This window comes from Molothrus ater, chromosome 21, assembly GCF_012460135.2.
Source record: "Molothrus ater isolate BHLD 08-10-18 breed brown headed cowbird chromosome 21, BPBGC_Mater_1.1, whole genome shotgun sequence".
In the NCBI taxonomy this organism is placed as follows: Eukaryota; Metazoa; Chordata; class Aves; order Passeriformes; family Icteridae; genus Molothrus; species Molothrus ater.
The window spans coordinates 7,737,451-7,762,597 of record NC_050498.2 but is presented as its reverse complement, the minus strand read 5'-3'; the positions used below and the strand labels follow the sequence as shown (position 1 = coordinate 7,762,597).

General features: G+C 43.3%; 1 protein-coding gene across 3 annotated transcripts in view; it reads right to left on the bottom strand.

Annotated features, from left to right (window-relative positions):
* The window catches only part of SPECC1 (sperm antigen with calponin homology and coiled-coil domains 1), a 74,126-nt gene extending 49,239 nt beyond the window's left edge, over window positions 1–24,887 (bottom strand). Inside the window, exons 1-3 of one of the 3 annotated variants that reach the window (XM_036395332.1) lie at window positions 24,531–24,887; window positions 15,423–15,599; window positions 13,322–13,457 (exon numbers count right to left, since the gene is read on the bottom strand). In XM_036395332.1, coding sequence (XP_036251225.1) covers window positions 13,322–13,457; window positions 15,423–15,569 — 283 coding nt within the window. In that variant the 5' untranslated portion in view covers window positions 15,570–15,599; window positions 24,531–24,887. Of the gene's footprint in view, window positions 1–3,223; window positions 3,364–13,321; window positions 13,458–15,422; window positions 15,600–24,530 lie in introns of those variants that run through there. The other 2 variants (XM_036395335.2, XM_036395334.2) reach the window with 2 other exon arrangements.
* Window positions 24,888–25,147: the final 260 nt, after the last annotated feature.

Genomic DNA, 25,147 nt, shown 5'->3' with positions numbered 1-25,147 from the left:
TGACACTTGATAGTCTCATCCAAGCCATGTAAGCATGTTTTACAAATAAACACAATCCCAAAAAAAGCCTAACCCTTGGATAACCCCACCCGTCACCTTGTTCCAACAAGAGAAGTTAACATTTCCCATTCAAGAGATTCTTTCAGGAAAGTTTTTGTGGGTATTGAGTCATTTTTTTCTACCTCTTCCCAAAGATATTCATCATCCATCACCTGCAGATGTTTAGAGGATAAACAACCCCCCCATCACCGTGTCAACCAGTGTCAAAGAACATCAGTGCTCCTGTTCAGAAATAACAGGAGGCCTCCCTGTTTCCAAGGCAAACTGTGTTTGAAAGGCTTTCTCCCAATAAATACTGTGCACTGGATAATTCTGGATTCTTCCATACAGCTCCCAGGAAATGTTCCAGCTATTCCACAGGTGCTCTGGCCTCTGTTTGTATACACTGTTTCCTTGAGCTTGGGTAGTCAGTTTCAAAAGCAGAAACCTAATTCTGCTGACAAACTGCTGCAATATTCACTTGCCTTTCACATAATTATCTGTACTATTTTATAGGAGTTTTTACTCTAAAACCTCCACTGGTTTTAAAAATATGAATATTCAGAGCACTGGGGAACCAATGAGTTGCAAGGAGCAGAGTTTTGGCAAAGAAGTGATGCAAACTTGGGTCACACACCACAAAGTTCTCACAAACGATTGTAAAAGCTGTTTAAAGTAAGCTTTAAATTAGAAGCTAGGAAAAGCCTATAGAATTTAATGTTATTACAAGCAATCCTCTCAAATCCTTGTTAGACACTCTTATGAAGATGGAGATTAATTTGAGATGATACTGGGCTGTTAGAGTCTTGTCTTCTGTTCAAAACATTCCCTTTAGACACCAGCAGTGGATTCCTTTCCTGTCTTCGCCTCACCACAGTCCCTTGCTCAGTCAGTCCCAGTTCTTTGATTTTCCTGTATTAATGTGTTAACCTTCAACTCCTCAGCTTGGAGGCAATAATTTCCTTCCTGTTCCTGGACAGCACTGAGCAGCCCACCCAGAATTTACACTTAATAGGAAAACCTATTAAAGTACATAATACTCTTGTAAATGTGTGAAAATCAGTATTTTACTTGAAATGATAACCTATATCATAACAGTATCAGATTTTTAAAGGCTTCAGTGCCCACTGACACCAAGAGGAGGAACAAAGATGCCCCCAGATGGTAAGTTTGGGGTGAAAGACTTAAGAGATGAGCCATAAAATGTCCATAAAGTTTCCTAAGAAGGTAGACAAGGTAACCCTGAATGTCATGCTCAGGGAACAGTAAAATGGGATGTCTGTCACTAAAGCTGGCTCATGAGCTAGATCAATAAAGAAACCCATTCCTGGGGTTTAGTCTGGTTATTCCAAACACAAGCTTACAAGTACCACAGTTGTTCAAGATGTTGGTGCTCCTGAATGAGAGCTGAATTAAGTTCACTCAAGCAGAAACAGAACTCAGAGATACCACGAGTATCACACTCTGATGTGAGAAGCAGGTTTTTGCATCCAGCTGTCAAAAACACAAACTCTGAGCTCCAAAGCCAGAGATCTGACACACAATAAGGACTATGTTGTCAGATTTTTTTCTTTTTGTCAGCAGGAATGTTCCTGACTCTTTTTCATGGTTAAACATTGAGCTTTGAACACATAGTTCAATACAAAACACTGGGTTTCAATCCTACTCATACCTTATGAACAGTGAGGACTCTCAAACAAGACCTAGTACAGCCTACACTTAAAAACTGAGAATAGTTTAAAAACTGCTTAGGTGCAACACAAGTATAACTCTTTCCTCTTCAATAAAAAAATAAATCAAGAGAAAACAAAGGATGAAAGAGATTTTTCAAACCCACAAGGGCTCTGCACACTCATTTATCATCTGTGTTAACAGCAATAAGCTGTTCAAAATGGCCCTGCAAAATCAGAGTCCGTTTGCTGCAACTGATCAGAAGTCAGCAGTGTGTCTCCTCGGGCCATTATCCAGCTCTCCCTTAGTTTATTATCAGTACAACCCCTTCTAAATGACACTTTTAGCTCCAGCAAAACTTCACCGGCTGGCAGCGGCCAGCGGATTTCAGGGGCTGGGGATGTAGGCAGCCACATTCTCCAGCCTAAAGTTTAACTTTCCCTTAGGGCAGCATTTCTTCTGGTGACTGGATACTGGCAGCTTTTGTGTTCTTCGTTAGCCCGGTGATTAACATAGTGCTAGAGAGTTCTCACTACACCTCGCTGCTGTTCCAGCACTCGCTGGCAGATCTGTTGTGAGCTCCCCGAGCAGCAATGCAGCCCTGGCTAACAATTCCAGAGATCAGGTACATTTGTATTTGCTCTTAGAACAATACCTACATATCGACCCGAAGTCATAGAAACCCCTGCTCAAGCAATAACAACTTTAATGGGATTTTGTGAATGAAATTCCCATGGCAACAGCAAGAAACAGAGTGCCAGGAAATACAACTGATTGTGATTTTACGTGTGTTAGAGGGTTCTAAATTCGGAAAGAAACTGAGAAATAGGCAGCAGAAAATAGTGGACCTACGGGTTTCCCCCCTCGCCCAGCATTTGAAAAACAAGCAAAATAAACCAGAAGGCAAGCGAAGCAGCTCTACGGCATCAGGAACAAATTAGCAGCAGTGCTGGTGTACGGTGCAGACATTTGGCACACGGGGAATGCGATCTACCTGATACCAGCTCTCAGCTTTCTATGAAATCTGCTCCTGATTAACATGCAGAGCACTACACTTCTGAAAGGACAATGGTGGGAGACCTTCCACAAAGGCATCATTTTAAATTCTAAGGCCTGGAAAATTTCAGGCCTCAGGCCACGAACAATGGTGAAGGCTAACACAGCCAAGCTGCAGATCCTGACAAGTTCTATGCACATCACTACATCGGCTTTGTAACTTTTTAGTTGCATCATACAGACCATGCCAAGAAAAAGAAAAAAATCTGTCAGCGAACAGGGTCCCACCCTTGCAGACATTCTGCTCCAAAGGATTCCTTTCAGAAGAGCTCCCGTGAGGACGGTGCTGTGATCTCAGGTACGGAACGCCAATAAAGCTCATTTACAAGGCAAACAGCAGCAGTGTCCCCGGCAGGCTGGAAGCCACCAGCGTTCGCTGTGACAACAGCCCCGAGCCTCAGCCCCCGAGAACAAAACGCCATCCCCGCGGTGCCGCCGCCCCGCCGCCCGCACACACCTTGCTCGTGCTCCTCCGCCCTGCCCGGCTGGTTCCCCATCTCCTCCGGCCGCCCGGCTCCTCCCGAGCCCCCTCAGGCCGCCGGAGCCCCGCTCATGCCCGGTGGGGGCGCGGAGCCGCCTCTGGCCGTGCCCGGCTCGGGCAGCCCCGGCGGGGAGCGGCAGGCGGCGCGTCCCGAGCTGCTGCTGCTGGCGGCCGAGCCGCGCTGCGGCCCCCGCCGAGGCGGCTGCGGCGCCGCCTCCTCCCTCAGCCAGCCCCGCTCCCGGCCCGGCTGGGCGGCAGCGAGCGGGGCAGCGCCGGGGACACCCAGCGGCCGCCGCGGGAGCTGCAGCTCCGGCCGGGCCGCGGGCTCCGCGAGGGAGCGGTGCCCCCCGGCACCGCCTCGATGCCCCCCCGGCACCGCCTGGAGCGGAGCCTCCCTGCCCTGGAACAGCCGTGGCGGACAGCGGGAAGAGCGGAGAGCCCGTTCCGGGCGGTACAGCGCGGTGTTTCCAAGCTAAACGTGGCTGGGGGCGAAGGAGGGCAGAGGGACCCTCAGCAGAGACGTGAGGAGCCAAATGTCTCCAAAGCAAAGGCAACATTAATTTTTAGGCAGTTCCACCATGCTTAGCAGGGAGCAAACAGACCCTGCCCACAGATCTAGCTACACTGCTGAGCACAGCACTGACATGTCTGGGCAAGGGCAGCTCCAAACTGTCATAAAATGAGGGGACCCAATTTCAGAGATGCTCAGTGTCTCGTGAAAACAGAGATACCCAAGGGATGCTGAAATGGAAACCGGACTCCTCTGAAAACCTGACCGTGATTGTGAGCATGAGCCCTTTCTGACAAGTCCCATCCATCAGATCTGTTCTGATATCCTCTGGGGCTATTCCTGGGTCAGCTGAGCACCCCCAGCTGCTCTCAGCCTCCACTGGTGCTGAGAACAGCACAGCAGGCTCACATCCCTATTATATTAAACAATATACAGCATTCAATGGGTACCATTGAAATCTATTCCTCTTTATTGAGGTAGGGATGTGGTGTTTTATTCCTAAAAGTCTATTACAGTGATTTCCAAATTTCCCCTTGTGCCAATAAAACAACAATCAAACCTGACAGCCACTAGCACATCTAGACCTGCAGCCACAAACTGCAGCAGATTTCACACCATATCTCTATCATCAATATTTTTGCCTGTGACTGGCACTGCAAGAGCAGCTGCATAGGACAGGCCTACCCAGAGGCTCACCAACAGCACATCTTTCCAAAAATCAAGATGCTCCACACTGATGGAGCCCTGATGTACATGGGAAACAAGGATACTGAATGACTCCAGTGATCAGTTTCCATTATGTGGATAATTAACAGAATCCTCTTGAGTCTTGGTTTCAACAAGAGGGTTAAAAACAAATTCAGAAATAATAAACTAGTGTGTCTCCTAGGCTCAAAACAGCCTGAAAATAAAACATGGAGAATTAATCTATCTAGTTGTGAATCCATCACTTCAGATAAAGTATCTGGAGACCATTCAATATGATAGAAGCAGAATTTTGCTAATATTTCAGTACAATAGGATGAGTTCATTGTCAGTCTTCAGCTTTCTATTGTTCTTCCTCTGACACTTTATAGATGAAGTGAAAAGTTTTCATACAGCTGTCTATATCTGGATGACATTAAACAACTCCTGTCTACTTCTGTCTCATGACATGTCAAACACAAAACGCTTTGTTTAATGAATAAGCCATCAAAAAGGAATCAGTGACAGTACATTCTTTTTCTAAAAGTCATCTTATGATCTCTTAAGTCTTGTATCTTACTATGGTGGGTACTCAGCCTGCCCTTTCCGAGGTACAGATGCAAACTTCCTCCAACTGCTGTTGAAATGTATCTCCCACAGAGATTTTCTTCCACTATGGACTAAAGAATGACTTCTGCTTTTATTCAACAGGACTCACCTGAAGGGCTGCATGAGCTGTGAGAGCCTGTTGGGCTGATGATCCCTGAAGCTGAGCATTTATTACTTCATCACCTGCTTTCTATTTCTGTAATCACAAAAGGGAATAGTGTAACAAGGTCCCAGTGCAGCGTTGGTGCAAGCCTGGAGCAATTATAAAATGTAATCACTGACTCAGAGCACACACACCTGAAATCTGAGCACTGTAGGAGAGTCAGGACTGGAAGAACCAATCTGTAACTTTTGACAGTGGCACGAAATGTAAGTCAGAACATTCTAACACCATGATAGGGAGAATGATGTCAGGCCAAAGACTTCTAGCCCAGTCCAAAATGAAAGGTAAAGCACAAATTTTTAAATACAGCTACAGCCTGAGCAGACGGTGTAGATAAGAGATTACTGCTTATGGAGCTTGCAGCTCAAGCTGAGGAAAAAGGAGTAACAGCAAGGATGAGATGGGGACCAGGTAACAAATCACAACAGATGCATGGCTCAATCTTTAGGCAACTGTTTGTTATCTGAACATTGACATTACTTTCCCTTCCTCTTCAGCAATAAAGGTATAAAAACAAATGAATGCATTTCAACTCTACAAAGCAGATTAGCTGGTCTCTTCCTAAGCATGAAGATTGACTCATCCCCTTGCTCTTTGTTGAACTGCCAATAAAACTTCACAAACACTCCTTTCCTATATAGTGAGAATGGGAATTAATTATTGAAGGTGTGAGGTACATAATTCTTTCAACTCCCTAGTCAAATGACAGGACTTGCTTGCCAAGCATAACTTTCTTGGCATCCTATTCATAACACAGCAAATGAATGAGTGGAATTTCTGTTCAAATTGTAATCCATGCTCACGAGAACGAGTGTGAAGATGCCACCAAATCTCAGATTTGCGGTGGCCAGGCAGCTGACAGTCTCTCCAGAAGGCTGAGGCCTAAAGAAGTTACAGATACTGATGCTGGACTAAACTGAATGGGCCCTAAGTGTGGACATCATGAACACCAGAGTTCACACTGTCACACTCCTCTTCCATGAATGCTGAAGATTTTACGAGCACCAAGTACATAGGTAGCAGGGAAAATAAATCTTCAGAATCTGTGCATCATTCCCAGTAGTGGACCTCAAAGGATTAGGAATATAACATCTAGAGCTGAATCCCAGATGAACAAAAGCTTTTTTTAACCATGCTAGAAACAAATTTTTTGTAATGAAGATACTTGGTGAGGTCACAGTTCATGTCATAGAAGCACAGCCTTCCAGGAACACATCTGAGATGGAGCTGTCAATTCCTCCCCTCTTGTTCTACAATATTAAAATCTAATGTAAGCCAAAAGCTGCAGAAAAAAAAAAAACAGTGGAAAAAAATACTACAAGGAATGCCAAGCCCTCTCCTGATCTGCATACTTGTCAGACCAGGCCAGCTTTGCGTTCCTTTCCTTCTCCCTCCCATTCTTTAAGTGCAAACACAATGGCCCTGTGCCAAGGCATTCTGGCTGCAATAGATTTAGGCCCAGAGAATTTGTGTTAAGGATCATTTCTTTTCAAACCAGCTGAAGGAAAGCTGATAATTAACCCAGGGCAGGTAGTCAGAGCAGGGTTGTGTTGACTTTGCTGAACAACTTCAGTAAAGAAGCCTGAAAAGAAATGAAAAGAAGCTGGAGATCCTAGATTTGTGCTATTCCTGGAGCATCCAGGCATGCTCCCCTCTCTGTTTAGGTGTCCCGAGGAGAGGAAGGCTTTTGGGATCACCACAGTTCCCTTACAGCTGTAATGAATCCTCCCTGTACATGTTGCCCTGAGCCAATTAACTGTCAACAATTTAATGGGTTAAGTCATTGCAGCCTTCAAGACCCAGCATTTCAGTATCCCTACCACACACTGAATCCTCTGAACTGGCTCAGCTCCCAGAGGGGCTCACGTGTGCCAACAAAGTCATTCTCAGGGGAACAGCCAGAGAAAAGGGTCTCTTTCACAGGTGGTTTTAACAAGAGGCTGAATGCAGAATCTCAGAATGTGTTAACAGAGATTCAGCACAGGAAATGTAAATTCTGCAGTAGATTAGGACAGCAAGAAAGCTTGAAAAAGGTACATTCTGCAGACAGTCTTGTCAGCAGAAGTTAATTCCTACTTGTTTAATAATGCAAGATGACTGCAGCCAGCCTGTGAATGCCTCTCAAAAAGCCTGTTATCCATAACAGGATCAGGTATCAGAAATCCTACCAGACAGCCTCTAAATGCATTGGTCTCACTACACTGCCAGTTATCAAAGAGGAAAAAGATGCCTGGAGAACAGTCATGTGAAGCAGCCCCCATTCCCAGCCATTCCAGGATGCACAACTGCCCATGGCTTACAGAGGGAAAGAGCAAAGCTTCAAAGAACGTGAAAAACAACACGGCAATAAATATAATACAAGAATATTTTCAGCAAAGGCATCAGCAATCAACAACTGTTATTTGCAGGCTGTGCCAAGAAAAAAAATCCTTGTAAGAAGCAGTAAGAGAAACTTGACAAGTAGCAGCCATAACCTAAATCTGGAATGCCAAATTTGATCTACTTCAAATCTTGAGCTTTCCCTTCAGAGGACAGTGGGTGAAATCTTCTAAACTGGTGCTGAAACTCAGTCTGACTACTTGACACCTGGGGAAATCACACACAGAGGAAACATTTTGCTAAGGAATGCCAGGGAGGTTCAGGTTCATGGTTGTAGCAATATGTTAAACATCCTCGCAGATATTTATGGATATGTGTAGATGTCAATATGCATATCCAGCTGCATGTAGAGCTCTGGATGTAAATGCAGACACATTTCCAATGCTTTGCACGCTAAATTCCTGCAGCACTTCTTGCCAATTGGAATGACAGCCTGACAAAGCAATATCTTGAGTCCTCCCCTCCTTTTCATATCACTTTTGGAGCTAGAATCTCTTTGTAGGAAAGAATAATTATGCAAGAGCTGTGCCTTGTACCTGGGAGGGGGAGTAAAATGCAAGTGGCTTTCCAGATGAGGTTTTGAAGCATATTTAGAGCTCCTGGGAAAGCCCAGATGAGCTCAGCCCCTTGGTTGCAGTGGAGCCTGGTGGAACAGAACATACCGATCTCATTAGTGTCCCTCACACTTGGCACCATCGTTCACAAGGAAAACGAGACAGTAACGAGCCTGAATGCAAAGTGCAGCAACCTCTCCCAAACCTATAGCAGTGCTTTGATGTGGCAGATCACAAAAAGCAGGCGCTGTCAAAAGCTGATGTATGGCAGAGTAAAAGGGCCCCAAGGTCAGAGAGCTGTCCTTCAATAGAAATCACTTTCCTTTTTCCTGTCCTAATTGGGGTGCATTAGCATCTTATGAACTGCTATATTGTCAGTTAGTTTTTTTTTTCACAAGGATTTTTTTCTTTTTTAAAGAAAGCTTTTATTTAAAAGATACTTCCTTGAATTTTCTGACCATGGAGGGAAAGCTTCTGGTCTGGATTAGCTTCACATTAACCTAAATTTTTACCCCACATCACAGAGTGGCAAACAGCAAGCAGAGAAGTTGCCTGAGAGAAGACAATAAACTTGATAGAGTCCCTATATTACTATCAAATAGCAAGCTGAAAATGACAATTCTATGAACAAGGCAGAAGCTCTGAGAATCTGTAGCATGGCACATTTTCAATTTTGCTGGGAAAGAAGCATATCTAATGAGTGCTATGTGCAATAAAACCACACACCAGCCTCCCCTCTGGGATCAGCCACAGGTGAACAAGTCTCACCAGTGACATTCAAGCTTTCCCAGCACTAACACCAGAGCTGCCAGGGACCAGTTGGCCTCATTTAGTTAAAGCCTTTCTTTTCTGAATACCAGCACTATCTACACAGAAAAGCTGCAAGCAGCTGTTTCAGAGAGAAATCAAGACTTTTGTTTTCACATAAACTACATGAAAAAACAGTGATGGACAAATGGAGTCATGGTATGTGCTCTACCAGCACTAGGAAGGAATTGAAGATACACAGGTATCATATTTAGTCACTGGGACATTAACTCTGATTATTGGGCAGGAATGTGAATGACAAATCACAGAAAAACTCATCAAAACAGAGCCCCTCCTTTCTGGAGCTGAAGATTGTTCAACCCAAACTGTGCCACAACAGACTATGAGCCTCAGGCCCTTCTATAGTTTTCCCTGATTATGCCAAATCTCTTGGTATTTTTGTTTCCCTATTTCATTTGCTGGGTTTATTACAACAGCCTGTGTTGCAGAGCAGCTTCATTTCCAATGCTGGCAATGTTCCATTCTGGGATTAGCAGCTTTTGTCCAGGTAACCTGCAGAGTTCAGAGCCTCGACATGAGATGCTGAGGAGATAATTGAAACTCTTAATGTCTTTGAGCTTCCCTCCTCTATGCTCCTGGATTGGCACCATCTCCAACCTTGGATGTGGATCAACTCAGCAGGAACACACAGAAAGCAACAGGTTTTTTGTTATTTTGGCTGAAAATTCAGGCCAAGTATTGACTTTCCCATTTTATGCATAATAATAAACTGGTAATTTCTGATGGAGCAGGGGGTGACACAGCAGGCCACCCCTCACAGTCCTGCTGGCATCTTGGCTTCTCCCAGCCCCCAAAGATATGGTACCTGTCTCCTGCTCTAGCCTTTAGAGAGAACTTGTCAGTAAAATAACCAGAATTTCTGTAAATGCTAAGGTAGGTGATAATAACATTGTTATTGACAGGTTCCTATTGTTTCTGAGGCAAATCATGTCTAAAGAGATTTAGCCCTTATTTAGCTATAAAAAATAAGCTGATGAAGCAGCCTGAGAAAAAGTACAGCTATCTCTTAATTACATTTCAGGGATAACTGATACCTCATATTGGAGCTGGCAGCACTTGATATAAAAATCAATATATTTGTGAGAAATGGGAAGGGCTGAAATAGTCTCAATGCTTTTGGATGATGTGTGACTGGACTGTGCCATGCCCACAACCTGGCTGTGTCCAGACTCTTTTTGGTTCCTGTCCAACCTGACAGATAATAGCAGCTGCCACTGAAATCACATCAAAGCAGCACAGGAACATGATTAAACCAGACAGCCCCCAGGCAAGTTCTCAGAAAGTGCTTGAACTGAGAGTTTGTATGGACTGAATGACAGAACTCAGAGCAAGGATTTGGAATGACTTCCAGGCTCCGTTGAGAAAGTAATTTCATCTGCCTGAACCTCAAATTTTCTATTTGCATACCAGTCCTGCCATGCAATGCTCTTCCTGAGAGGTGTGTGATCACATAAGAAGCTTTGAAATTCTCTGTGAAATTGCTTTTTAAAGGTTATTTGGCTTGCAGACCTCAAAGGAGCAGAATCTGAAGTCACTGATTTCCTACAATCCTGAACCTTAGGGGAAGAGAGTCCTAGAATCTCATGAATATACAAACTTTTCTATTAATATATTTTACAATCATTTCTTTGCTATATGGCTTCAAAGACTGGATGGCTTTATAAATACATGCATTAAAATCAATGTATTCCAAGATTAGTGAACTCTTGCTCATGTTTTACAATTTCCCAGCCCTTTTTCATCTACTGAGACATTAAAAACAATGCCAGAGTTCTGTAAGCTTGGTTTTAACAAACCCAAACAGCCCCTTCAGGACAGCACATGAGAAGACATCACACTGTGGATAAGGAAGCTGAATACAAGACATTTATTTTTTCCCTGTGCATCATTTCCCACTGCCTGGGATTTCAAAACTGCCAAGGAGTTACAAAACCAAACAGCACAGCTCAGAACTTCCAGCCAGAATCAGTCTCCAGCTCCATTTGCTCAACTCCACTTGCCAAGCACGGATACATGGGCTTGGCCTCATCCCTCTTTAAGTTGTTTATGATTTACTGTGTCAGCTCCCAGCAGGGCAGGCAGGGGTAGTTCCATCAATAAAAGGCTGGAATAAATAACTGAGACTCCACCAAGGGCAGCATAGAAACAACCCTATTTAAACAACCAATCTTTGAGGGCAATTATTTATTATCTGCAGCATTTGGAACGTGTCTTACTGCTCAAGGTCAACACAGAAATGGTGGACAGACACACCCAAAGAGGAAAGAAACCTAAGCTTTTGTATTTCTATACCTTTTTCCCTTTAAATTCTCTCACACAAGACTATTATACATACTGTGTACCGTCAGAGTGTGGCTGGAGCTAATAGAATATCATTTCAGTAAAATACTGCAACCACTCACTTGAGTAACAGACAAAAAAAGCCCAAACAAGGGGGAGAGATAATGCCTGCAGTCAAGATATTAAAGGAAAACACAGAACAGATGAAGGCCATCAAAGAAACAAAAGAAAGTGACTTTGGAATAAATTTCTAGATTTACACATTTGGCTACGTACACAAACATCTGCATTTCCCAGCTACTGGAACCTTCTCACTTGGATTAGCTCCACAGTCAGCTTTGCATCTTGATCAGAATCAGACTCTTTGGGATGCCTTTGCAATAAAATACAGCAGCTGAAAACATTCTCTCCTTTCCTACTTCTGTTCCCCAGAACATGCTGTGCCCTCTGTCATGCTCACTGTTAGTTCTCTTAGCAACAATGCACCGTTTTAGTGGGACTGTTTGTATTTTCTTTTCCAGTGTGACAAAGCATTCAGCTCTGTAACCTTGCTCAATAAGATCAAGCACCTTCCAGTGGCCCTGACAATGACATCTTCTCAGCATACAGCTGGATTTTCAAACATCCTTTTGGATTATGGGACCACTGTAAAAACAGACATGCAAGACACTGTATACACACTTAAAACAGTCCCTGTAAGAGCTGGGACGGCTCTCTCTAGGTTAAAAACCATTTTAGAGGGGTAACACATACATTCTTAGCCTTTATCTCTTTTTATCACTTGCTCTCTTTTCATTCAGCATTAATATTCCCATTCATGCTTCTACAGATGCAGATGCAAAGCAATATATGAGGTTATATCCAATGATGTGATTTAAAGTGGCAAAGCAATACCCAGATGTAACTTGACCTCCATAAACCATTTCAGCCTTTGTATTTAAAGTAGTCCTCATCATAAATCTCCCTCCTCCAATCCCAGTTATTATAGCTGCATGCAGAAGAGGGCTCTCTATTCCATGCTTGTGTTTTGGTGTCTGACAGACATATTCCATTCTGGACTCCCTGCAGTGCTGTTTCCCTGGCTGCATTCCCAGGATCCTGTGCTGCATCATCTGTACAGGTTTTCATCTCCCTGCCTGGCTCCTCCCAAGCATCATGCCTCTTTATTGGCTTGTGAATCCCAAATTCCTTTGATACAGCTAGTCACTATTAAATTTGAGGATTTACACGCTGATTAACAGCAAAATTGGATCTGTCCTTGGGTTCCTATGAAACATTTGTGCCGTTACAAGGCACATCATTTTCTTCCAAGGGTATATAAAGGTTTTTATATTTCATTTTTTTAAAAACAGAAATCTCTCTCTGGTTAGTAACATTGTTCTGTCACACAGTCAAAACCTGCAGAGGCTGTGACAAATAGGGAGGTCATGGTCAAATTTAATAAGAGCTCACATTCCCTTGGAAATGCCACCAGGGAGCAGACAACAGCAAGTATTTGCTGAGCTCCTGGGGGAAAGCAGAGCGTTTGCAACGAAGCCCTTGGTATGCAGATGGTGTCGCTGCCTTTCGAAACAGGCTTAGGTTTGAAACCTATGGGAACAAGCGGTGGGGCTGAGGCTGCTGGGGAGAGCGTGCCCCGGGCTAGCTCAGGAGCAGCACAGGCTGCACAGAGGATGCCCAGGGCTGCTCTTTGTTCTCACAGCTCTGCCGTGTCCCAGGAGCAGCGGGGAAGCAGCTCTGCTCACTCAGTAGAGAGAGAAGAGAGATTGCTATTGATAAATGGGGAAAACTTCAGACAGCGATGCAGTCCTGCTCTGGAGCCGGGGGCTGGGGGCCATCCTGCCCCGGAGCCGCGGGGCACCGGCGCCACCGCCCGGCTGCTGGGGCTGCCCCGGCTCCTAAACCCACCCAGTGCATCCCTTTTCACCTCCTGTCCCTGGCGCGGGGGATGCAGGATGCAAAGCACAGAGTCCTGTGACTGCCACACGGCTGTGCTGCAAGGGGGACAGGGGACACTGCTGGGACCTTGTCACTCACAGCACGGCTCACAGCATCTTGGTGCCTACCTGTGCTGGGCTTCAGCCGACTCTCAGCGAGCTCTGAGATGGCTCCTGCTGTGATTGTCTTCTTCAGCCTGGAGACTCCCGAAGCTGCTGCTGGGCCAGCTTTGCTGAGCATGTCCTCGCTGCTTGCCCGCTTCAGCTGTGGCACAGAGGGGGAACAGGTCAGGACCCTGAATATTCCCCTCAGTCAGTTCAAAATGCAAGATTCTTTGGGAGAAAAATTAACATTTCCATAAAGTAACCCCACGGGAATATTGCCTTGATAACTGGAGTACATAATTTTTGTATTTGCATTCCATTCTAGGTTTTTGTGAAGTGGGTTAAGGGATAAAGCACTGTTCCAACAATGAAGAATAAAAATGGGAAAGACTGTTCAAAAAGGCAAATAATTAAAAGGCAAGGAGAAAACAGTTTAGATGAGTGGTCCACTGGCAACTTTTTGGGAGGGAATCTCTGGTGACACAAGTCCACTCGAAGTACCTACTCAAGAAACCCATGGAACACAAGCACAAGGTGAGATTCAAAAAGAAACACTGAAATGATCTTGCTTCAGCAAGCAGGAGTTACAGTTTGTCTCAGAACTTTGGTCGGCTGATTTCCCATTTGTGTGCCTCTAGTAACAGTCTCTAATTAATTTCAGGAAAAATACTTGAAGTATTTTAAGACCAAAGCTTTGGAGAGTCTCCCTAGAGCAGAAGTTTTCCCATACTTTTGAGTTTGTGGACACCTAAAGTGTTTTCTCAAATGAAAATCCACTTCCTTTGAAGTGGTCCAGTGCCACCAGGGGGTCCCTGAAGCACAGGCTGAACACCTCTGCTGGGTTAAGAGAAAAGAGAGCTCACAACAAGCACTGCCCCAATTTAGTAGTTCCTGAATGTGAAACGTTTAAGCAAAATGAAATCTTTCAACTCTAATTCCTTCTCCCTTTCATCTCCTCCTCTGACTCAGAGTCTGTGGTTTCCTGGACCCTGTGAGCCCATAAGTTTCAATAGCTGAAGTGTTGATGGTGCTCCAGGATACCAAACAACGAACGTTTTTCCTTCTGGCAGAGGTTTTGTCAGCTCACTCTCAGGAGGAGAATGGAACAATCTGACTTTCTGACCTTCAGAGAGTTCTGTAGTCTCTCTGAAGTAATTTCTTCAATGTGTTCTTCCCTATAGCAGCAACTACAGTGCCTTTTCTACTCCCTTTCTTCAAGCAAGCCACTTTGATGATTTTGCATTTGCAGCTGGACACAGTTTGAAGGCATTAGCTGTCATTAGGAAGAAATCTCTCCACAATTAACACTAAATTTAACAAATCAATCATATCAGATTTCCTGATTAGTGTCCTCAGTAGCATTCCTTCAGAGATGCTGCCTCAACCACACAGCACAACCTGCCTGGAGCATTGAAATGCACAATGGTAAGTGCATCTAGGAGTCTGCACAGCAAGTTCAAGAAATTAATCCTTTCCTTGAAAAACTGTGACAATTAATGAAGTTTTAACCAAGAGGAGATCTAAATACTCTACCCTGCTTTGTACTGTTCATTGAACTTTGTTACTGCAAAGTTACAACCTTGGTCTGGATTTGGATGACCAGGTTATTTCTGCTTGCTGGCTGCAAGAGTGCAGATGCAGCAGCATTTCAGGTGTATTACTCCCTTTTCTTAAAAATATTACTTGAACAGAAGTTTCTGTTATTTTTTTAAGTATATCTGTATAAAAAACTAGGATTCATAAAATGTATTTGTTCTATTGCAATGTCTTCTGTTAAGATATTTTGCCTTGAAGGGAGAGGCACAGGTTTTTAGGAATTCTGGAAATTCATTAATAAATCTCTTTGAATTTCTTTACACGTGTAACTATCAGCTGAACTAGAAATTTGCCATTTGTTTTCCTCCATCTTCAAAGTTTAGGCAATTCCCTCACTCACAGACTGTACAGATACAGTACATGCAAAATACTTTGAAAAATGTGTATTAATTTAATATACAACAAAATTTAAATCTCCCTGCACTTAGCACAGTGGGTGTAGTAGTTTGAGGATTAAACCAAAGCTTTAACCTGGATCAAGACTGGAATTTTAACCTGGAATGCTTGAACAGTGTCCAAGGATTTGTACCTTGCTGAGGCGAGATTCGAAGGCAAGGGAAGTGGAGGATTTGGATGTCTTCATTCCTGTGGAGGTGGTGGGAAGAGGTTTTCCTCTGTCAACCCCATGGCTCCCTTGCTTTGCTATTGCACTCCAAGGCCTGGCACTACTCTTCATTTTCTTCCCAAGTAATTCAGTCTACAGACTCTAAAAAAAAAAAAAAAGTTTATATGTATTTATGCACTCATACAAAAATATAACTTATCTTTATGTGACCTGAAAGGCAAGAGAGATATCTGGCATGAGTTTAAAGGGCTGAAAAGGCCATGATAAACTTGATCCCCTCCCTCACAAACATCAGCACTGAGCCTAGAGAAGCCTCAGAGCAGGCTACAGCCACTTTTACCTTTCATACCAACCACAGAAGGAACTTTAACATTTCTGGGGACTGCTTTAGTCCCAAAACCTCTCTCAGGCACAGCAGAACACCTGTGAATGCTGGAAGCACAATGGAAGAGCAACTGAGAACATTGAAGTCCACAGCAATTTAAAGCAACTTTAGGATAAAAGGAAAATTACTTATTTTACCATTAGATCCAGCATCTTCAACTGAACACTCACTTTTAGAAAGTCACATGAGAAGCAAGTTTCCTCAGATGGGTGGAAAATATATCTTTAACTTATCAGAGTCTTCTAGAGGAGCAGCAGTTGATGTTGCCACAGTGATAAAAAGATGTTCCACAATACCAAGACTCACAAAACATTGTAAAAAAAAAAAAACAACTTCTTTGCAAACAAAGATCCAGATCCACTATTCCTCAGAGATAAGCTTATGCAAGAGAGAAATCCTGCCAGGAACCAGCAAACAGACGTGATTTCCTTTTTTTGGCTGTAGCTGAAGACATTTCAGCTGCCAGCAGGAACAAGTAGCCTGTTTCCCTCAGCAGGCTGACAGCTGCCAGTTAAACAGCTCCCTGAAACTCCTCGAGATCTAAACCCATTCATTTTCACCAGCCACTGCCCAATCCACACCATGAGCAGAATAAAAAATTATTTGGATATTTTTTCCAATTCCCACCATCCTGCTGGGCTGGGAATGTAAGGGAGGGGAGGTGGCCTGATATCTCCTGTCCTCCTCCACTTCATATGAGCAACATTTTTCTTCATTTTCCAAAATAGACACAGGATGTTGCTGTGGCTCAGCCTTGTGTAGGCAGAGGGTAACTTGTCTGTTAAACAGGTAACTAGAATATCCACAGGCACAGGATGGAATGCTGAAAATTCATTAATAAATTTCTGAATTTCTTTACATGTGTAACTACCAGCTAAACTAAGAATTTGCCATTTGTTTTTCTTCATCTTCAAAGTTTAGGCAATTCCCTCACCCAGTGAGTGCCCAGTGCCTGGCAACGTGCTCAGAGGATGAGTGAGCTTGGACAGCAACACCTTGACAGAGACACTGAAGCAATTTATTCCTGGCTGAGTCAGGGGAGCTCTGCTCACATGTTACATCTCATAATTTGCCTTGTACCTGATTTCACATTCATAAATGAGAGCGTTCACTGAACTCCCAGGACACAGCTCTGTCAGGGGCCAGGGTGGATTTGACAGTGACAGCACCTTGCAGGTGCCACCTCGGTCTGTTCAGGGAGTGCTTCTGCACGGAGGTGAAGGCAATGTCAAGTGCTCAGCTGCTGTTCACAGAGAACAAAGCCAGCAAGTGACATTCCCTCTATTTGTCCTTGGTGCCTCTGGCAGGGGGGGCTGTCTGCTCTCTCCACAGCAGTTCCTATCAGCTCCTAAATAAAGGAATTTAAAAGTTAGTAGTTGTTGCTAAGTATAGGCATTACCCCATTAAAATTCTTCACACATCCAGTGAGGAGCCATCCACTGATCTCATTAAGAGCCTTTGGTGATGATTATGCTGATCACTGTTTTAAAGCCCTGACAGATATGTAAACTATATTACAATAGATGATATTATTTAGCATTGCCACAGCTCATGATCCACCTTAGCAAGCTTTGGTGCTTACAATATTTAAAAACTTATCTTTTAACAGGCTCTTAATCCTTTTAACATTCACTGTATTTATATGGGTGAACAGGCAACTACACATACAAACTCTCTTGCTGATTACATCTCCAAATTATGCAGATTTTGGGTTTTTGCAGATCCAGTGGTTGCACATATGCTGCTTTATTATACCCTCTGGTTTTCTTCATAACTGTACCTCATATTTTCCTGCCTTAAGCTGTACAGATGCTTTCTTGATATCCAAAGGAATTTAATTTTCAGTCATCCATGACATTTTCAAGTTGCACTGGAGTGATATGTTCATTAGACCACGATCTTAGGAGTAAAAGGAAGAGGTACTTAAAGAAAAAAAAAAAATCCCAAACCACAATTCAAGAAATCCAGCCAGTAGCCTAAGGCAAACTGGCTTCTTCATGTAAAGAGAGCTGAATTATTTGCCATGTGGATTCAATAACATTTTACTGCACCAAGCAGATGAAACTAAAATTGAGAAGAAATACCTGGATTTATAAGTGTTTATTATTAGTTTTCCATGTATTTATAGGAGAACTGGCATTTGTAAAAGATGGAGTTAAGACTTCTCAGGTATTTGGCTAACCTGAATTTGCCTTGTAGATAAAGATTTCCATCTCTGAAGTGGGATTCCAGGACTTTCCACAAGCCTTATATGTACTTCAAAGCATCAAGCCAGGTTGCACATCCTAAGCTGCTTTCATTCCTAAGTAGGTGACACATATTTGAGTTATTAGAAGTACTGCTTCAGTAGTGCAAAATAAAAGTACTTTAAAAAAAAAAAGTGAAAAAAAAAGTCCTGCTGTTCTTTGATGAGAGCAGAAAATCCATTCTCAGAGTCACCATCAGCTTTCCCCCTCCTCCAAATACAATTTATTGCATTACAATGAAGCAAGCAAAATAAAAAAGCTCCATGGAAAGTGTGAGCAGTGGGGACAATGGAAAACCCTGGAGTTCAGCCTCATGAAATTGCTCATGGAAGGAGCCCATGGTAGCAGTGAACCCAAATATTAACTCAGCTACCCCAAGTGTCTGCAGCCAGGCAGCAACCAGGACACCCAGCACTGGCAAGGAGGTTTCTCTTATCCTGGTGTAGAAACAGCACCTTTATTAAAAACATCACATCCAGCTCTCATCTATTTGTGTCTTAGAAGTAACTCTGCTGTATTTTCACTAAATATCAGCCTTCCACAAGGACCCCAGAGAGACTGATTTGATCTCTAGGCTACCCCCAGGGAGACTTGAAAGAGAAGCAGCTTTCCACAAGAGACACAACCAAGCTGTTCCTGCAAACACAGGGACAAAAAGAACTTGTTTTATACCCCTTCTGTGTCAATACATTTCAGATGAGAGCTGATTCTCATGGGAAAATGACTTGCTTTAAGCAATGCCTGGAGCTCTGTGGTTTTATTTTTCATTTTTGCACATTTCACAGGGAATTTTCCTTAGGAAGCAAACAGAATTACTGCCAACCTGAAATTCAAAGTCCTTCTTTGGCATCAGCCAGAGCAGGGCACTCAGCTGGCCAGACTAAATCCCTGCTTGCAGCTGGACTCTGAAAATGAGGAAACAGCCCCATGCTGAAATAAATGAGGACTCAGCAAGATGTAACTTCAGCAAAATTGGTTCTATTGCCAGGCACTTCCAGACTGCAGGGGCTTGGGCTTTTAAAAATCTTTTACACCCAAAAGTGGTGTCTGAATACACCCCTCCTCTGAAACAGGTACTGCAAAGGATAATCAGGTTTACCAAAAATGTAAAGCTGGTCCTGACAGAACTTCTTCTCTCAGTAATCCTCAGAATTCCCTGCAGGCATCAGCCTTTAAAAATTCAGGCCATGCTATGCAGTTCATCCTTTCTTACTGGTATTTTAAAGGATATTTGGAATATGTTGATGAGGACTGTTTTGGCAGTTGGCAGAAGTTCTGCAGTCCATTTTACTTGAAATTTTACTGTTTTATTAAAGGCTGAGAACCCAGACATTTCTTTATTAGTCAGTCCACATGCATTTATTAATAAAAGTCTTTAGAACCAGCTTAGAATGATTCCCATTTTATGGCTAGAAAAACTGGATTAAGAATTCATCCTAACTCACAGGCAGTCAGCATCAGCAGGAACAACACCAGGGCTCCAGGATCTTTAGACTTGGCTGTGGATCAAAAGAGGAGTTCACCAGTTCTGGGGAATAAACTTCTAGGACACACATTCTGCTGACTATTAAGGGCTATTTTATTCTGAAGAACTAAAAAGAATAGATAGGTTGATTTGAGTGATGATGAGCAATATTATTTCACAGTCAAGAAACCTAGGAGTTGCGCTATTAAATAAATAAAAATTATTAGCATATCTGCAGAAATGAAATTACCCAGGAAAATCCCTGTTGGGGGATGGAAAGCATCTGTACCCCACACATAACTCTTATACAATTTAGGTTTTGGTGCACATGTCTGTGTGTCAGGACTCAGCAGGACACTCAAATTAAAGCAGAGTCATGCACAAGATGCTTTGGGAAAAGGAAAGAAATAAAGAATTATGAAAGCTCATTACTGAATCTGGAGAGGAATGTGCCAGATGGCAGCTTCACCAGGACCTGGGAATGCCCAGCAGTCCTGAAGGACGAGGCCAAAGTCCCAACTCTGCACCTGAGGCCCTCAAAGGACACAAGTGTGACTTTGGTGGGTCAAACCCCACAGTCCCCAGTGCCACTTTCCTGTAATTCAGTTACTTCTCATGACATCCAAAGGTCAGATCATTCCAGAAGCTTTGTAACACACACTCATGAATTCAAAGCACGATTTTCTTTCTTTTTTTTTTTTTTGTAAAATCTGCATCATATTTCTACTATTTTCTCTCTAATCAGCTTCTGCTATTTTCAGAGAAACTATCAACTGGAACACAGAAATATCTAACAAGTTCAGTAAACTGTAAAGCATTTTCTAGTGGCACGTAGGAAGCTGCATGGCAGGATAGACAGCTGGGCTAAAATAGAATTCTTTTCTGCCTTTCACATCAATTAACTTTAAACAACAATTTTTAGGCTTGACAGATGCTTCCATATGACTCATCTTGATTTCTTAACTGATATTAGGAATCAAACCAGGGAAGCTGATAGTCCAAATACAGTAATTGGTAATGTGGAGATAGATGGCATAGAGAAAACTCCATTTAGAAATAAGATCAGGCTAAAAAATAAAAACAAAGGATTTTGGTCACCTTTTGGTCACCTTTAACAGCTTTCCTGAGGCCTTTGTTCCTTTTATCTCAGTAGAATTTCTGTATCTATTCAGTCTCTCTTTGCTTTAATTCCTATTACCTTGGTTTTGGTGTATTTGAGGCAAACACAACTCGGCCAAAAAAAATACCAATTTCCCAAAACCTCATCCCCAAGGCTCCTCTTGCCTTTGCTGTCCAAAAAGAATCAATTACAAACCCCACCCCAGACACTTCACAGTTTCCTCTGGTCTACCTCAGCAGACTCTCTTTCCAATCTCATTTGCAGCTGAATTTTCGTGGTTTGCTGGTAAAGGACCAGGAGACAAGACATCGCTTGGAAATTCTCATGTCCAGACAGCAGGGCAGATTCTGCTGGTTTTATTCATGCCTCAAGAAAGATGGTTTTAGTGCTATTATTATTTTTCCACTTTAAACAATGAAGATTGTACTATAATAAAACATCTAGGCAGCTGTAGAATCCAAGCGATCTTGCAAGGAGTTAAAAATGCTGTTAAATTTCAGCCACAGAACCACACAGAAATGAGGATACAGACATCCCCAAGGTCACCCATTTAGTCACTCTGTTGGGTTGAAGCTTGCTTTGCATTTTTGCTTTAATGATTCTTCTGTAGAACTCTTCAACATCAAAAGAGCACTTTCAATGCGGCATCAGATGAGAATTTTCTTTTCAGGGGATACAGCTCTACCCTCTGCTCTAGAAGCAACTATTGCAGAGCCAGTTCCTTTCCTTCCCCCCATGGTGTCAGATGCAAACAGATAATGGAAACTCCCTCGAACTTCCCAAAGACAAAGTTGATCTGTGGTTACAGTGGTAAGTGAGCAGCTCACATTTTTGTGTTAAGGCTTTTCTGGCTTATTTCCTTCGTGTGTTTTCAAGAATTCCCTACAATTGGTATTTATTAAGGAGCACACAAATGTACTGAAAGGTTCCAAGGATGCCCAAAGATCGGAGATGGCCCAGGCAAGGACAGGTCCAGGCAGCCACACATGACAGGTTTCCAGCCATCAACTCAGCCTCCAAATCCATCCCCAAAAGGCTGCCAGAGCTTGGGCCAGCAACTGCAAAACTCCATGTCTCAGCATCATTCAAAATAAAATCCTCTTCCCACAGCAACCATCAGAGTCATTGATGACTTTTTCAGGCATGGAGAGCACTGCAGAACCTTCTGCCCACCCTCCTCCACAGAAGCTGTCCCTGGGGTTTTGGACTTGTCAGCCTTTCACTCATCATTAGATCACATGAGAAAAATGCAGAAATCACAACAAAATCCTCATGTGTGCACATGGACAAGGAATTGGTTCAGCTGCATTTCCCTTGTCCTTGTTCCATGCTGCTGGCCATTCATGAGACAGGAAAATACAGATATCTTTGCTGTCATCCAGCACAGTGACTGATGCTGGCAAACTGAGCCAAAGCTGTTCTGGGAGATGTCTGGGAACATGCTTGTCCTGTATGTGAATCACACTGTTTGTACATGGACTCCCCATCTCCTCCTCCTCTCACACTGATTATCTAACCAGTCACCATTTTACACAGCTCAGGAGAGAAACGCTGCTACCTCCTTATGACCCCTGATCTTATAAATGAGAGGATAAAAACAAAACTCCCAACCCAGCTGTCATTTTCTACATGATGTGGCAATTCTGAATCACAAACATCACGTTACTGAAGGATGCACAGGAATATTCAGGAAGGCTAAAAATGATGCATTGACTCCAAACTCCCTTTTTGAAGTTACAACCATGTTATAATCGTGAGGAATTAGGTCACTCTGGGCTTTCCCCAATATGACTCTGTCCTGAATAGATGGGTTTAATTCATGTTCAGTACATTCAGGTTGAGAACAAAAATGTTTTAGAGCCATTTCAAGGCGGCTATTGCTCATTAATCCATGTTCTTTGAACTACTGTCCCAGTGAATACAGCACAAAGCAAGTGACACATTCAGCCACTTCATGTTTTGCCAACCCACAAGAAGGAAGAGAAGAAGGTTTCATTTCAGATAGAGCAAGAGCTATATAATTGCTGAAGAAATTAAGAATAATTACAAGTGGTTTGCCTGATAATTACCTGTCATTACGTTTTTCTGTAGCATAGAGGGGAAACACAACTACAAGAAAGAAAAGGAATGCTGATGTTTTTTTGGAACAGCAGAGATGGACAGCACGTGGCTACATGGTCATCCTGACTGGTACATACTGGCACAGAGAGTGGCAGCTTCCCTGTCCCCTCCGAGCATGGAAGGATGATACCAGAGGCAATGCATTCCATGGAATTCCACCTGGTTCCATCCTCAGCTTCAGCACAGGATCATCATACCCCCTCAGCCATGCAATCTTCCCTTCCTTAGTTTTTCCATTTGTAAAATAATTGCTCACTAAATAGGATATTTACGAAGATGGACTCATTCGTTTGCCTTGGAAAGGAACCCCACAGAAAAAAAAAAAAGCAAAAATTAGATAAATCAACATCTGTCACACAGCACACAAGCGAGCAGCCTCACAGATTGCCACATGCTGGGATGTTTGCCCTGACTCCCGTTTTCCATCCATCACAGTGCAGAGAAATAATTGAGATCTGGAAGCTATCCCTTAAGGAGATATTTATCTCCCATTAAAGAGCAAAATAGCTCACTTGAAGTTCATAAACTGGGAACTTCTGAGCATTTATGAGAGACAGTGTGAACTTCTGACAGAAAGGGCTCCTTGCAAAGATGAGGACATAACTCCAAAGCTGCAGGAGAAACCAGAGGACTTCTGCATTTTAAAAATGTTCATAACGAACAGGAACAGAACAGACCGAAGCAACAGTTTGCAGCTGTGGCTGGGGGCCACTGATGGACTGAATGACCCACCTTGATGGGCTGCACAATGAAATTAAATTGGTTTAGAACTGCACAAGAAAGGGAAGGGATAGCACATAGCCAAGTGCATGTTAGGATGAGGAATTTCTGTGGTAGTTACAGAAATTGTGCAGAAAAAACACTGTTTGAGCAAATCAGGTATCCTCTCTCCTACCAAGGTTACAGCAGCAAAGAACACTTGAATTTAGAAAGAAACATGCAAACCAGAAAGGATCAGTAGGGGATTTCTAGAACTGTACAGAAGAGAAAAAGGTAGAGAATCCCTGTTTTCAAACCAGTTCTGCCACTAATCCTTCACTGCTACACACACAGGGCTTAATTAACATCTCTACAACTTTGCCATATTACCTGCTCTATAAATGCTGTTATTATTACAATTGTTTCTATGACCAATCTTCATCGCCAGCACAATTTTAAAGACAACAGTCGAGGTGCTGTAATGAAAGGGTCCTGCTGAGAACCTGACCAGCCCTGGCTGGAGTGCCCCGGGTGCTCTCCTTGCTCCCACAGACATTGAGCTGCCAAAGCTGTCCTGGCTCAGCAGCCCCTTCCCTTCTGCCCTTCCTTCACTGGACTGTGTGCACGTGCAGCAGCAGCAGAGGAAACTCTGCTCGTGCTCCTGCTTTGATTCTCTGCCGGGGAAGAACCGTAAATTGCCAGAGGAAAAAGCAGGAACAGAAACAGCTTCACCCCTTCTGTCTCTAAATCAATGTAGCTGAGCAGGAGGAAAATTCAGTAGCCAGCTCTCCTGAGGGGATTTTTTTCTGTGGTTGAAATGGCTTTTAGACCACCCCCAGCCCATTTTCAGCTAACATAGCCATGTTTACCCTATTTTTGATTAACTCAATTTAGTTTTACATTGAGATGCTATGAAAAAAGTCTTGTTGAGCAAAGCAGGTTCATTCACTCTACAAATACATTACTGGCCCAAGAATCCTTCTAGAGATAATACAGTTCCCATCATAAAAGAAATAAAAGATAACAAAATACTTACAGTAAAAGCTTGTCCTCTTTTCTGCGTTAAAAAGAAAAGTGTCTCCCACTAGCTTCTGACAGCATGTGCAAACCAGACTGAAAATTCAGGGCTTGAGTGCTTCCCTGAGAGGAAAACCACATTGCAGAGAGACACAGAGAGCTGCTTGAGAAATGATTCACACACGGAAGCGAGCTGGCTCCACCGGCGCCTCGGCACTCAGCACACACACACAGGCACTCGCTTACTCAGGGGAATGACAAATATTATATTTTCATCAAAGCAAGGAGGATTTATGCAAGAAAGCAATTTGTAGCCTAGGTCCAGAGCAGTGAGATGCTTCAATCCTTAAAGCAGATGAAGAGTTTCTTTCAGAGTGCCATCATCCCCAACTGCAGGACTGGACACTGGGCAGAGCACACATCACAGACTGGTCTGGATGATCCAATTAAGCAAAAACATGCAGCACATACCACAGAGAAGGGGCAAGGAGGTGGCATAGAAAAAGGCATTTTCAGAGGAAAACACAGAAGCAGCTTGCAGAAGCTTTTCTGTTCCACAATAATACATCCCCCAGAGTGCCAGCAATCACAGCAATCACAGCCAGGACACCTTATGGCATTTCCCTTGCCTCCATC